Source organism: Diplotaxodon limnothrissa, linkage group LG11 (assembly GCF_057381915.1).
Source record: "Diplotaxodon limnothrissa isolate DT_005_m linkage group LG11, D_limnothrissa_male_GT1.1, whole genome shotgun sequence".
Lineage (NCBI taxonomy): Eukaryota > Metazoa > Chordata > Actinopteri > Cichliformes > Cichlidae > Diplotaxodon > Diplotaxodon limnothrissa.
Genome location: NC_140606.1, coordinates 34,144,946 through 34,160,327, shown reverse-complemented (window position 1 = coordinate 34,160,327; position 15,382 = coordinate 34,144,946). Strand labels below are relative to the sequence as shown.

The following is a 15,382-nucleotide window of genomic DNA, read 5'->3' as shown; positions in this document are numbered from 1 at the left end:
TCATTTTTAGTTATTGTTATTTAAGTTCACAGTAATTAGGAACAATACAATGTTTTTGGAGGAAACCTAGTAATGAAAATTTTACATTTAATCAAGCCTACACAAACATTTGCTACACATTATTTGCATAGTTTTAACAGAAATTTGTGAATAGCTCTACTACAAGGTTATCTTTCCCAAAGCTGGGAGTCATGACAATTCTGAGTTTGTTTTGTAATTATTGTTAGGACACTTAGAATGAGGTCCGGTTGTACTTTATCTGAAGCTGACATTTCACACAGATGGTGCAGCTGTCTTGTTTCATGAAACAAAGCTGATGTTTTTGTTAGACAACCCATTATTCCAAAAAGTTCTCCACTTAAATAACAATATACACTTACAACTAATGTCTTAGATATGATTTTCCATCTATGCATTATGCCAGAAAAGGTATCCTCCAAAAACAGAGTGCTTATGACAGATTTGTTCACTGCATGTAAAAAGAAAAGAAGCTATATCTTAAAAATGGTTGAATGTATTCAAAAAAATTCAGAATATTTGGTACCAGAAATGTTATGTTTTAACTGAATCTCTTGGTTTGGGCTTTATCTATTTTATTGTATTTATTTTTATTTATTTATCTACTCATTCTCTCTCTCACACACACACACACACACACACACACACACACACACACACACACACACACACGAAAGTTCATTATTAATATTGTTAACATTGCTATTAAGTTTATATATGTTTCATGTATTTGTTCTTATAAGGCAGACAAACAGATGTTTAAACACCTTTTTTATTTATTATGGGAAGAGAAAATATTTCTCCCTCATTTTCTTTTATTTATTTTTAAACCTTGAGTGATCTGCTTAAGTTTTCCTTTTGGACCTATTATACATGAAGTAAAGCTGAACCAGGATATTAGCCAACTCAAGCTCTGGCAGTATAGTCAATAGCTAGTTCACATACACACTGTTCTCACTGCTTAGTCACCTTGTGTGTCATGATATCACACTGGAGAAATATACCACAATAAACTGAACATTATGGTTATACAAGTTTATTGTTCAGTTTATGAAAACCATAAATTAAGATTACATTTGTATTTTGACATTTTTATTGAGGATTTATTAAAGGCCGCCAATATTAGAAGTGTAATAAAAACAATACCAAGACAGTTTTGCCCAACTTACTCTGAGTTTATTGTCTCAAAAATTCAAATCATCCACCCCAACCTCCTTCCTCTGTGGACAATGAAACTTCATAAAAACCTTATCTAATGAGAGCTAGAGAGCCTGGTCACTTGAAGATAAAACACATGTTGCTTTTTAGCACTCAGTGACACGAGACAGACTTTATTATTAATTATCTGAGCTGGTAGGCAGTCAAGGAGGTGTCAAAGCCAAGTGGCAGTGCAGGAGATGCTGTCTGAACGAGGACTGATCTGAAGTGTTAAGTATTATTTTAATATCAGTTAGTCATTACCACACACAAATGAGACATTAGTATATTGCTATAAACAAACAAAACTATTGCCAAGTCAATTGGCAGCTTCTACACTACAATTTACACTGAGTGCCATCGGGCTGGACTTGGCATTAAATTGAATAAATTGTCCAATGGCACAAAACAGAAACAGTGACGGCGCCATTTTTTTTCACACAGCAAAGGAAGAGTAAAGTGATTCATTCTCTACGATGACAATAACAATCCCCAAAAGAAGCGCAGTGAAGGACGAGAATAACTGACATATTGGCTGAACCTTAGCAACACAAGTGGGGATGTTTTCTTATACACATCACTGACTATAAAACACCAACATGCTGTGTTTATGAACTGAGGGCATGTTAGGGAAAGAATTTCTTTTCTACACTTACCAGAGACTCGAGGTTTGTCAGAAGATGAGGGACTGGGTTTGGGTCCTTTGTTGCTAAACGACATGTAAAGGTGTTGACAGAACTCTTCAGGGAGTTCACTCTCCAGGAATGTTTGCATAAAGACCTTAAAGCCCTGGAAGTCAATCTCCTAAAACAAAATAAAAATAAGAGCGCTAGTTGTTGAATTCAGGTTTGAGTGAAATGCCGAGGATTTTCAGTATCATGTTTTCAATATTTTGCAAAATGTTGCACATTTTTGTACTTGGCTATGTCTGAATTGTTTTGGGTTTTAGCTTCTTTTATTTACTGCACTATGTGTGGCCTACATACAGATGCCTTTTTATGCAGCTTTGATGACAACTGTTTTTGTTTTGTTGTGTTTTGCTAGCTGTATCAATTTGCAAGTTGTGTTCAGACAGATACAACAGTGAGCCTATTTTTTTAATGTCATTTTGCTCACGCACATGGTTATTGCCAGATTGTGGTAAACACTTTAAGGGTTTAATATTTTCCTGCAATAGGTTGCATTGCCTCTAGAAGTTTCTACAATCCTTAAGAGAGTTCAATTATTTAGTGATTAGAGAAACTAGAAAAACACAGACAATAAATGAAAAATAAATCAAGAGGAAGAGACAGCAGATACCTGGCTGAGAATTTCCTGCTTCTACACTCCGCAGCATTGAAGAAAGAAAGAATCGCGACATATTCATGGAAGTATCACATGGTTATGTCATTTAAAATGCACAAAATAAGCACATCACATATTTACACACATTTTGAAAATGCAGTTATGTAGTTGTGATTATCTGTTATTGAATTAGAGATTTGTGAACTGTTATGATGCAGCAATTAGTAGTTGAGTATTTTTTTATTTTAGTTGCGTTCTTGATTATTGTTTTATCTTTAAAATGTATGCATGTTTAAAATCTCTCTAAATCACTTACTCATGTTTTCGGAAAGAAATGCTGAAGTGTGATATATGCTTGCTGTTGGCATTTCCTGAGTCAATAGACTATAAACTATGTGTTATATAATCCAGTATAAACTGAACATACCTCTTCTGGATTGTATTTAGCCAACACACCATCTCCATGGAACTCCTGCAGCACATCCTTCAGCTTCTTGGTTGAGTCTATGAGAAAACATTCAGACATGCTTTATTTGTGTTATGTTTTATATATGATTGATATCTACATAATTCAGTTATATTATATAGTTCAAAGTACTTTGCATTTTCTGGTTTTTAATTTATAAAAACAAATGTGGGTTCATGGAGTTACCCTATCTGCAGTAGGTGTCATTTTTTTCTGTACCCATGCAGGTGTGGATGCACCTGTAAGTGCTATAGAGGCATGCACGTCATGCACTCAGTATTGCTGATTTAACTTGGATGCAGCATTTTGATGCCTACAGGGAGACACACCTCCATATGTGAGTCAGACCTGTGAAGATGTATTCTGCTCTACCAACTGTAAAGGTCAGACCATGAATGAAACCTGACTTAATATCTTTTAGATCATTTTTTATATTAACCATTATTCAGGGCTTCATTAAATATATCATCCACATTTAGTACAACTACAAACCAGCCATGGCCTTTAACAGGACACGTAAACAGGCATGGCAGACATTTGTAAAAGTACCTCAAGTTCAAATACAGGGCAGGAGTTGAAAACACCAACCGGGGATAACAACTAGATAAAACAGAATTGTGAACACATGTAAAGGTCACAATAACATACTAAAACAAATACAATACCAAATAACTATTTTCAGCAGGGAAGAGATGGACCATTAATGAAATATGCAGGCTGCTTGCAAAGTGAATTAGTACTTAGATAAAGGAAAATGCATCAGGTTAATTCCCCTAAGATGTAAAAAATGTGGTAAATTACAAGTTCTGGGAAAAAGTATAAAATAATACACAAACATAATACACTTAACTTGTATAAGGTACTACTTCTAAGGCAGACAGAAGAATAAAATAGCCCTGAATAGCCACTTGTTACAACCAAGGAATGCAGAAGACCATCTCTAGATGCACAACATATCAAAAAAACTGAAGCAGGTCACAGCAGCAGAGGACCACACTGAGTGCCACTTCTGTTAGCTTAAAAACATGAAGCTGCGGTTATAATTCACATAATTCACTTTTTGTCTTGATTTCTGTTGCAGCACTGGAATGGTAGGGTTACAATTGGGTGCAAACAATAAGACAGCATGAATGGTACCAGTGGTTACTGGTGGTAGTGATGTAATAATGTGGTTGTGTAATAATAATGTAAAAACACGTTGTGCCCCTTAGTACTAGTGGAGCATCAACAAACACCACAGGCCACCTGAGTATTGGCGCTGACCATTTCTATGTTGCAAAGTGAAAATCTGGTTTCTGGAACCTGACGGTGAGTTCACTACATTGTCAGCAGATCTTAATCTACTAGAGCAGCTCAGGGTGTGCTGAAACAGGAGATTTACATCAAGGATTTGCAGCAATAGTGTGGTGTTATCATGCCGATATGCACCAATGTCTGAGGAATGTTTCCAGCACCTTGTTGAATCTGTACCATGAATAATTAGAACAGTTCTCAAGGTAAAATGGGCTCCAATCCAGTTCCAACAGGGCATAACTGAAGTGTCCAGTGAACATATGTTTGTCTGCTTGTGTGTTTGAGCTGAATAAATGTTTCTAGAACTAAAATCCCAACCTGCTATGAGGTAAATCCAGCAGCCCGGGAAGCTGAGGTTATGCTGCTGTTTATGAAACCGAACAGCATGCCCCAGATTTATAATCATCTGATCTGTTGAGAGGTTAGCCTTGCAGTTAAGGAAGGGAAATAAAGCAAATAAGAATAAACCTGTATAAAAAGAATTTGATAGAAAAAAAACGTATTTCAGAGAATCAGACCTTAAATAGATGTAGTCTGCTATAGAGCCACCAGTTACTATACAAGAGCTTGGACCTTATTTACCACACTGCAGATTCTGAAGAAAAGACATGTCCAAAAATCTATGTGTTATTGCTAATAATAGCAGGTATTCTGTCTCTATTTGCATTTGCATTTGAGCTCTCTTGCCCTCTCGACAGCAATTTGTCACCTCCTGCACTAATAGCTTTGGATCTTTGATTTTCTCAGGACGCATTTTACCAATACAGATTAGAAATAAACAACCCACACTGAACTGACTGTGTGTCATCATTATTGACCATCTTTATGAGCACACCAACTACGCAAAACCATTACCGAGCAGAGTGATTATGTATCCACTGCCTGTTACATTCAGCAGGCACAGCTGAATTACAGTGTGTTTTCTCTATCAGGATAATGATTTAACCATTCTGTGCCACACAATAATGAGGAACAACAGAACAGAAATGTAATGTTTTTGAGGCTCATAAACACTCTGAGGATTTTTTTTTTACCTTCTTTGGTAAATAATTGCCCTTCTGTTAAACAGCTCACTGCCACATAACTTGCATTAGTAAATCTATTATATGGATAGAAGCTCTTAATTGTTGTGAGCCAGATCTTAGGTGCCTGCCTCAGCACACGGCCATTAAATCGTTATGAAAGTGTGAACTCCTCACTTTAATGAGAATGAAGGGTGAGATGCAGTACAAGGGAGATAAAAGTAGAGATTAAAAAGGAAGGCGAGGGGATGTGATGTCCATTGTTATAGCTCAGATAAAGGGATATTTTAATAACCTGTAGCTGCAGAGGGCACAAAGAATCGCCCCAAGCTCATTGAAACATAATTATCCAGAAATTGTCTTCCACACACACACATCCACGTGCATGTGCCTCCACACATGTGTAGATAATTGCCCATTATGACCACTATGTGTCTCTTTTTTTATTATACTTCTTCCCTTCTCCCCTTTCTTCTATTTTGAATGATTCAAACCCAAAATATTTGCAAAACACGTAAAAACCCCACCATAATGCACTATGTGCCAAAAAGAAGAGGAGCGTTTCACAGAATGAAGAACAATGTTGTTTTAAACCAAGTGAGAAGCTGGTACAAGAGCTAAAGAGATGGAAAGCATTAATTATTAAGATTCAAACTAAGAGCAAATGAAATAAAAAATTGTTTCAAATGACTAAAAGATGTCTTGTTTGGGACTGAAAATAACTGACATATGAAACATCTACTGTGACGTTACACAAGGACACTACAAAAACACCACTTAGGTTGTAGAAACACTGAATACGTAACAACTATTCTTCTCCACAGCTAGTTCCATAATTTGTCTCACTTTAAACGATTTACTGTGACTGGTGTTCGTATCTCCAGCGTCTGTCCAAAACTATGCGTGGGTGGTGCACGTCGTCCTGCAGCATGCCAGGTATCATCATATTTTCCATTCCTGGTACCATTTCAAATGATGAAATGTGTCAACATGTTGGAGCGTAACATAAACTCCAGGAATCCAGAGCGCAGCCTGGTGAGCAGGGAAGCCAACTGTTGGGCTGCAAATGAATCAATCATAGCTCGCCACAAAGATTAAACGCTTCAGCAGCTTCAGTTTTCTACATCAGCAAGACAAGTTAGAGCAGGCAATTACAACGTCAAGATTATATAATTAGAACAACTGATGTTAACCACAGCGACTCTAACTGCACTGCAGTTTACATTAACAGACACACTGTTGTTGTTACCGTGGTGGTTTGATGCTACTGGAGAGAATATGTGTTTGTGCGTAGTGCACGGGAACGTCTGGGTTTTGCTTCCATTTATGAGGAGGATTACGGAAGGCATGATGCTGAAATCCTGCCAGCTTTCCAAGAACTTCCAGTGACGAAGTGAAAACTTGCCTCAACTCAAAACTCACGTGTGAATTGGAGAAAATTAAATAAACAAAGCAGTGACACGAGTTAATGAGGAGATACTTAAACATATTTGTTTTGCTTTTGTAGCAGAGAGTTCGAGCAGAATACGTCATCTATTTCCTTTTTTGTGGAGGGATCAGTCTAGGATATGTTTATCCTAACAGCTTTAATGTTTCAGCCTGTTAGCAAACAGGATAGCCATTTTTTTGTTGTTGCAGAGGTTAAATTCTCGTCTTTTTTATATAAGGAAAACTATGTCGACCTGTTGCCAATTAGAACCTAACTAAGAGTGACTTAAATTCATTACAAAACACATTTACTTGAATATGAAAGGCACGTAGAGTAAATTACTATTAGAACCTTATTTCTAAACAACAAAAGTGATATTCCTCAAGGGCAGGTTTCCTTCTCTCTTTTTTTTTTTTAATCTTTATAGGCCTCAACCACTCAGGGAACAAAACATTCATTGCCTTAGTTATTGCAGACTAAGCTTTGCTTTCAATTCCAGCCTGCCATGTCATAAATAATAGGAGGGCAACACAAAGACCTGATGTTATAACAGCTGACATGTAACCTGTAGATGCTGATTTGAGTCCTTGTTCAATTGGTGGGTTCTCCTCTCTCAGGATTGTTTTATTTATTTTTTTTATTTATTTTTTTATTTTCTTGTTGTTATGATGCTCATTCACTGCCAGGGTAGTACACAAGTAAAAATATCCTTTTATAAAAAGAATAAAATGCGCAACACACATCTACTGGAAAAGTAAATGCAGTCACACAGTCGTAGGCTCTGTCTCAGTGCCATGCAGCCTGTGAGAAAAGAAGCACTAATGGAAAAGTCTCCTATGGACTTAGCAGAAGCAAAATACTCATTTTCCAAACTGCAGAAAAAAAAACATGATGTGATGATCTACCCTTATGTTAAAGTGCGTGGGTTAACTAAGGGAGAAGAGCACCTCTGTGTGTTAACTGATTGCATTTAAAGGCTGTGCAATAGGAGACTTTGGAGGTGGGCTGTAATCTGTCTTTCCAGTCAGAAGTGTTTTCTGTGCTTTTTTTCAATTGGCTGTGCAGGAAGATGGTTTGGGTGGGATTAGCTCAACTCTGTCCATAACTAAAACTGGCCTAGTGAGTGATCGGGCTTTTCTCAGTTTCAGTGCTCTCCCTGTGATACACCCTGAGGTAAACGAAATGTGGCAGTAACAGCATGCTGATTCCAAATATAGAGTGCAGGCTTTTCAATTTAAAACGATTCTGGTTCACTAAGACAAACATGGTGGTAAAAACAAAACTGGGAGGTGCATGCATTTCATGAAACTGTAATTTTGCATGCATATCCATTTTGTCTGTAAGGAAAAACATTTCTAAGCATAAAGTGCAGAATGAGGCCCAGTCTTATTGTATAGATCCCAGTAAGAGAACAATATTCTCCAGAATGCTGGGATGAGAAATTACAGGAAATGTCCGTGTATACTTACCGGCTCAGTTATCTAATCCCAAGTATCTCTTTTATTTAAAAAAATCTGCTGATGAAAAGTCAATTGCAGTTTTCTGCTTCTTCACAATAAATGTTTTCACTCATCTGCTCAAAGACCAAGGTCAGCATTAAGCTTCAATCAAAACAATGAAACATTTTCATATTCCTATCCTCCTCTGATTATACATGACGTATCTACAGAGAAGCATGTTTCATGCTGACCTGAACAGAGAAGTGTTTTAATGGCAACTCTAGATCTCAGTATCACACAGAGGAGTCACCGTGCATGACTTCAACATTTCAACTATTTATCGTTTGGATCAGAACATCAAGAAACTTGTTGATTTAACTTCTGTCCGAATGTAGGCTGAAAACACAGTTTACACAAACTAGTTTAAAAGATGGATCTGTGTATATAACTTAAACCTGTAGGTGATCTACAGTTTATTAAGATGTCACCAAATAGATTTTCACCTTAAATCCTGCACTCAGAATGTAGACAAAACTTTATACTTTCAGGACAAAAAATTAATAAGGAGTAGTATGATGTAAACAAATCTGCTTGCTAAAGAAAAACAGAAGAAAAGGTGAGAGGGAATAATAATGACTGTTTGGTGACACGGTGTTTGTGAGACTGCACATAAGTCCATCTCCTTTGCCTATCCCTTAGTTTAATTCTCATAACCCTCTCTGGTTAGACAAAGAACTAAATAAACCAGACACAAACCAGACAATGAATCTGGCTTTAAGCATTCCCAAGAAAGCATATTGGTGTATTTCTACTACAAAACATGGAAAAAGTACACAGTAGATATCAAGTTACCAACATTTGATCAAGAGACTGAAGTTCCAGTCTCCTACTGTTAGGTTAAATCATCACAAATACTTTGTAATAATTGACTCTCAAGCTACCTGACTGTGATTATGAAAAGAAAAAAAAATAATGAAACAAAATTCATCCTTTCAGAAGAATCTAAGCAAATTGTCTGAGGTTACCATGGTTCTGAAGTCTGGTCATAGACTGTCATGTCGTGACACATTAAGGCTGAGCATTTTTGCTGTTGAAATTGGATGTGATGAGTAAAAGGTTGATCTGACTGACAAACAGAGGGGCTCTGCATGTTTTTCTTCCTTTTTGGCTCTAACTGGGATTTACAAAATTCATGTTGTATTTATTAACACATGCAACTAATGACTGAGCTCAGAATTACTGAGGCATCGAGGATGACAAACAGTCATTGTCCTATAGACTTCCATATGACCAAGCTTCTTTTTTGGAACTAGAGGAGTCATCTTCCTGCTGGCCATTAGAAAGATTCCAGGTTTAAGGCACTGGTTTGTCTTTTCAGACCTTGAAGCTGTATTCCTGTGCTGTGGTCAATCCTGTGTGCAGTTTTGACTTCTCCCTGTTCCTGGTATTCTAAATACATGCATGTTAGATTGATTGGTGACTCTAAATTGGACACTTATGTAAGGCAGATAAAGTGGTTTGCGCTGTGAAAGTACTTTGAATGGTCAGTAAGACTAGAAGACACCAGTTGCAAGTCCAACTTTTGTATACAATATACATTTTAGGCTGCAGTTTAAGGACACAGATATCAACCAGACTGTGTAATGTCACCTCTTATTGTCCCTGAAGAAAAAGCACAGCTTCCTTAACACAGTCAGATGCAAACTGAGAGTACCTCCTCTACTCACACTGAGTGTATTCCTGTAGCAAGGCGAATTCAGCTGGGGTCAGTGTGACCCATTTGTCCTGGCTGCTCATTGTGTTCAGGCCACGTCTCTATATCCACCGTGCATTCCCCGTGCAGCAACACACAGCAGGGAGTCTCACACTGGAACACAACAAGACATCAAAATCAGCCCGATTCACCCCCACAGACATCTTTTCTTTACATAATGTCAGTACAAAAAGCAAAGCTGGTAAGACGCAACAGCTTTGTTGCTGAATAAGACACAACAGGATTACATATATTCTCCAATTAGCTGGAGAAAGCAAACATTTGCTGGCACATTTTAAAGCAATAAAGAAATAGATACATTATTTTTCCTCTGATAATCAGAGCACATTTTTTCTTCCTGCCTGTTCCTCCTTCTGCAGCTGCCATCTCAACTAAAATGTCCCTCTTCCTCTGCTAGATCTTGGTGTTTCAAGCATTGAGATTCGTGTTTGTTAGCCAGAGCAGGATGAATAATTTAAAGTTTAAGACATGTTGGTACAAAATACACTATCATTAAAAAATTTGATCTTTTTATACATAGAAACAAGTCCCAACACTAAAAAACAAACAAGTGATATCTAGTCCCATGTATTCACAATTCAATTTATGAAAATTAAAGACTATCAACCCAGGAAGTGTAATATTTGTGTTATACATAATGTCACAACTCAAATATTGCAGTATATTCCTGCCTATCGTTGCTTTGGTGGTTTTGGTCCTTGTACTTGGAATATGCATTTCAATAAAGAGATTACAAAAAATAAAGCCAGTTATAAAAATACATAATTCGACCATGGGTGTGATCAGGGGCGGAGCGTGGGGGTGGCTTACGGGGCTTAAGCCCGGGTTGTTTTGTCAGAAGCCCGGGGTCTTTTGGAGTGTAATTTTTTCATAGTTAGATGCCTGGCTGACAACTGTATAAAACAAAAAGTACACACAATATTCGAAGCACATAGTGCACACTGTGGGAATTTACGACTGTGCGTGAATCCCCCCCTGATATTGGTATGATCCGAGCTCAGGCACTAAGCGACTGAGCGAGGGGGCGGGGGGAGCTGCTGCCCGTGAGTGCGCTGTTGGAGAGACGGAGCCAGCCATACTAAGGAGAGCTTAAGTTTGAGCAGGTACCAAAGCAAATCATTCGTACCGTACAAATAATGTAAATATGACGGTGCATCACGAAAGATTGATATGAAACTGATCACTTGACCAATATTATTTTACTTGCTCTTCAAGTGAATCAACAAATGGCGAAATGAAAAGCCGAACAACAACAATGCTATTTTTTAGAGATTCTTAGCTTACGTGTGTTTATTTCATATTTTCAGTTCTTACCCTCCCCGACTAAATCGGTTTCAGTTATGTACTGAAATATAAGAATGGACATTAGAGGCTTCTTTCAAAGAAAAAACTCAGGTAAATGTTATTTTATATATTATGCTTTGTATGTTGTTCAGTATATTTCTATGCAAAACAAGAGGGATTTCAGTACACAGCAGGATATTCACATTTGTAACCAGATATTTACACTTTAGGGAGAAAACATAAAACATTTTTACTGTACAACATCAATTTAGAGTAAACTTTTGTTTTAGATAAATATTGAAATATATTTTGAATTAGTTAAATGTCAGAATAAAGAGAGACAGAGCTTCTATTTTTTATCACTTTCATTAAATTTAGGAGTACATATACACTAAGTTTATTGTTAATTAATAAGAAACTCCAGACGATTCCATTCTGAGCTGAAGAAGCTTCTGATAGGTTAGTAGAGTCCATGTGAGTAAACAGGTGGCACAGCTGTGGATGCATATAAGGCAAAACACAGAGTCTGTTTCTTTGACATGGGAAAATCAAGAGATGTCAACCAAAACACCAGGAAAAGAATCGTGGAGCTCCATAAGTGTGGCTCAAGTTTGAATACAATTTGGTGCCATTTGCAATTAAAAAACACAGACAGTTTCTCTCTTTACTCTTAAAGTTAACAAATATGTTTTTATATTTATCAATCTAAAAAAATAAACATTTAGTCTGATTTGATGTTACAATTAAAAAAGTGTTTGTTTTGATCTGAAGAGTTTGTAAATATCTGGTTTCAACTGTATATTTGATGACTGTCAGCACAAAGAGGGAGAGAGAGGAGCAGAGATTGAGATGGAGAATGAGGACAGAACAGAGATGAACAAGAGCAGGTGAGACACACATGTTAGTCAAATGGTTGCTTACTAAAAGTATCACTGTATCATAGGTACTCATGTATCTCGTACCTAGTGTTTCTTTTTAGGTTTGCTATTTTTCAAATTCTATATTTATTAAGTTATGCAGGCTTGTTTGCACAACAAGGCTAAATAATTATATAAACTTTTCTCAATCTAAATATTGTACTTTGGTAGAATTAAATAAATAAGTGTAGTGCAGGTCTATGATGATTTTTAGTGCTACTATCATCTAGTTCTGATTGTGGTTATGTCTTGGTTAAGTCCTCAGTAATCCTGCTTTTGAACTGTTGTAGTCCTGTTTTAATTCTGGATCAGTTCTGGGTCTGGTTGAATTGGGGTTTAGTCCCTGTGTCTTGATACAGCCCCGACTTCGTTCTGCCTTGCTGCTCAATTAAAAAACTAGTTTAAGGTGTCCTGCATGTGTGATATATATATTTCCCTATATGAAGTCATTCTTTTTTGAACAAAACTCAAAACAGAGCCTATTAATCTTTCAGTCATTTCTACACCCCCCCCCCTCCAAAAAAAAAAAAAAAAAATCCCACATGCATACTACCCTTTAGGGCTAAGCCCCGGGTGTTTCAAATGCAGCGCTGCAGGAAAGAAAATAAGCCCTGAATCTAAAGTCAGCTCATCTGTTTTGCTTAAATGGTTACATCACGAAATGTCTGCAACAAGTGGAGGGATCCTTGTATTTAAAAAAAAAAATCCTAATTTGGACATTAAAAGATTAGAGATCCGCCTTGGTGCTGCTTCAAAACATCATCCTGAGCGGTTGCTATGAAGACAACGTGATCAAGTTCAGGCTAAATGGGTTTTTGTAGGCAGGTACTTCCATTTTTGAGCAGAGTCCAACATCCAGGGTTTCACTGGAGGTAAATTAAGTAGCGTCAATGTTTGTGCTTCACCAGTACTTTTGTCTGCATTATAACAGCTTTTAAAGCATGATGTCAAACAAAACGTGTCAGACTCTGTGGCTGATGTAAAGCATTGTGCTCCACTTAGCAAAGGCAAAACACAGAACATCAATCACATGTAAAACAAAGGTGTTCAAACATTAATTTCAGGTTTGACAGGAGAGTATTAAGGATTAGATATCGTATCAGAGAATGGATAACATGCCTCGCTGATTTTTGCCCTTTAATTAAAGTAAATACTGAATTGCCACGCAATGCAAACACATCTCTGAAGTAGTACCAATTCAGCCAAAATCACAGCTCTGCTGTTCAGATCCACATGACCTTGCTTTCCCTTTTATTTTTGTGGAACGAATGTGGATGCAGTTGGATGTTTCTGTAGGTGTCACTCAGGCATCTGTGTGGGTGTGTGTATGTGCGCGTGTGTTTCACATTGCCTGTGAAGCATTTGACCCAATAACTGGGAACTGAAAATCTGGATCAACAAGTGTTCATTCATGTGGAGAATAACTGTGTGTGTGTGTTTGTACGCTTGTGTATATTTAATATACAATAATGTGCTTGGTATGAGGTATGAATTTGTGTACTTTAGTTTGAAATCATATCTAAGATCGTGTGTGTGTGTGTGTGTGTGTGTGTGTGTGTGTGTGTGTGTGTGTGTGTGTGTGTGTGTGTGTGTAAATACGCATGTGAATGAATGTTCAGAAAGCTTGTGCCACAGTTACTCTGAAGAGGTGATAGGCTAAATCAAGCCTATATACTTAATTGAGTGTCTTTATTATTATATGCACTATATAGCCAAGATAAAGCAACACAATATGAAGCCACCGGTGCTGCTGCCTTAACACACTGCGTGCGTGGGAATCAGCCTCCCTCACATAAACTTTGATCTGCCTCTGGAGCTTAAACTAGAAACGCTCTGCACTGTCTTTCTTAATGTTTTGCACAGGCAGCAAAAAAAAAAGAAAAGGAGCTGATGGGAAATCTTGTTGTTTATATCAGATCTCCACTGAGTCTAATTCCAGCACAGAGATACAATCTCAAATATAGTACTGGTATGTGCAGTACGTTCCTGCTTCGCACTGCACTGTAATCATCCTCCTTTTCGGCGTTGCCTGACTGCAGTGCATCTCCACAAAAACACTCAGCTGGCATCCTCTGAACAAAACCCAGCTCTGCAAATGTTATCAGATAAGCTTCATTATCAGTTAGTAGTGCAGTGAGGAGATAACATGTAGAACCATGTGTTACACACGACTTGGAGAAGATCTTAGCTCAGACACCACTAATGCTTTGACACAGAGAATCAGTAGGTAGTGGCCACTGCGACATGCAACACAGGGAATCAGATGAGAATTCAACATGCCTCGCTCACCTGCTGCAGATCTGGAGTTAATCACCAAGACAGATGAGGGAGGAGTCCTTTTGGGCAGGCGTTTTCAGATGCAGCTCCTCACTCACATTCCTGCCGTGCCCTCCTCTTGATCTTCTCTTAGCTGCAAGGCAAGGTGGGTGTTGTGCAATTAGATGGAGTGGAAGAGTGTGTATCTGTGTAAGAAAAAGAGGAAGGAAGGAGCAGCAGCAGCCCTCTCTGCTTCCTGTCAGTGTATGAGTATGTGGATGGGTTAGTGTTTGTTTTTCTCTGAGGCAGAGTCTGGTCAGAGCAGCATCACAGGGGATGTGGGGTGGTGAGAGAGAGAGAGCGAGAGAGAGAGAGGATGAGGGAGAGTAAAATCATCCAGCGCTGCTCTGCCTGCAATGATCAGTTTCCATACTCCCGCTCGCTCACGTCACATCCCTCCATCCCTCCCCTCTACTGCTCTGTTATTCACCTTCTCCTCCCTCCCCTGAAAACCCGGAGGTCCTATGCTCTCTCGCTTTCACTCTGGCTTTCTCATTTCCCTCCCTACTACTCCCCAATTCTCTCCTCCTTTCAAGCTATCTTCACTCTGGTCACTGTGTCACACATCAGCCGACCACATTAGCATTCCAAACGGCAGGCAGTAAGTGCAGCAACCTGTAGGATGTTCTCTCCAGAGGGCTGAAAAAAGGTGGGAAAACTAGAAAGATGAAGACAGAGATGTGAGAGAGGGTGAAGGGTGAAGCACAAGTTGAGAATGAAAGACGAAAAAGGGTGACAAATAGAGTGGAAATAGAAAATGACAGAGATGATGCACAGGAGGTGGAGGAGGTGGTGGAGGAGGAGGGCACGCTTTTTGTGAGCAATTTTTTCCATTCTCTTCTCCCATTTTTGCACAGAGGACACACAAACATAACATCAAACAGATATGAAAGCTCGTTTTCAGTACCCATCAAAAGAGTATAGTCAATAATGAGAATATTTG

General features: G+C 38.1%; 1 protein-coding gene across 1 annotated transcript in view; it reads right to left on the bottom strand.

Moving 5' to 3' along the window:
* Positions 1-14,483, bottom strand: part of dgkb (diacylglycerol kinase, beta) — a 91,114-nt gene extending 76,631 nt beyond the window's left edge. The window contains exons 1-5 of the mRNA XM_085365879.1: positions 14,413-14,483; positions 9,876-10,015; positions 2,927-3,003; positions 2,515-2,535; positions 1,872-2,019 (exon numbers count right to left, since the gene is read on the bottom strand). Coding sequence (XP_085222005.1) covers positions 1,872-2,019; positions 2,515-2,535; positions 2,927-3,003; positions 9,876-9,945 — 316 coding nt within the window. The 5' untranslated portion in view covers positions 9,946-10,015; positions 14,413-14,483. The remainder of the gene's footprint in view (positions 1-1,871; positions 2,020-2,514; positions 2,536-2,926; positions 3,004-9,875; positions 10,016-14,412) is intronic.
* Positions 14,484-15,382: the final 899 nt, after the last annotated feature.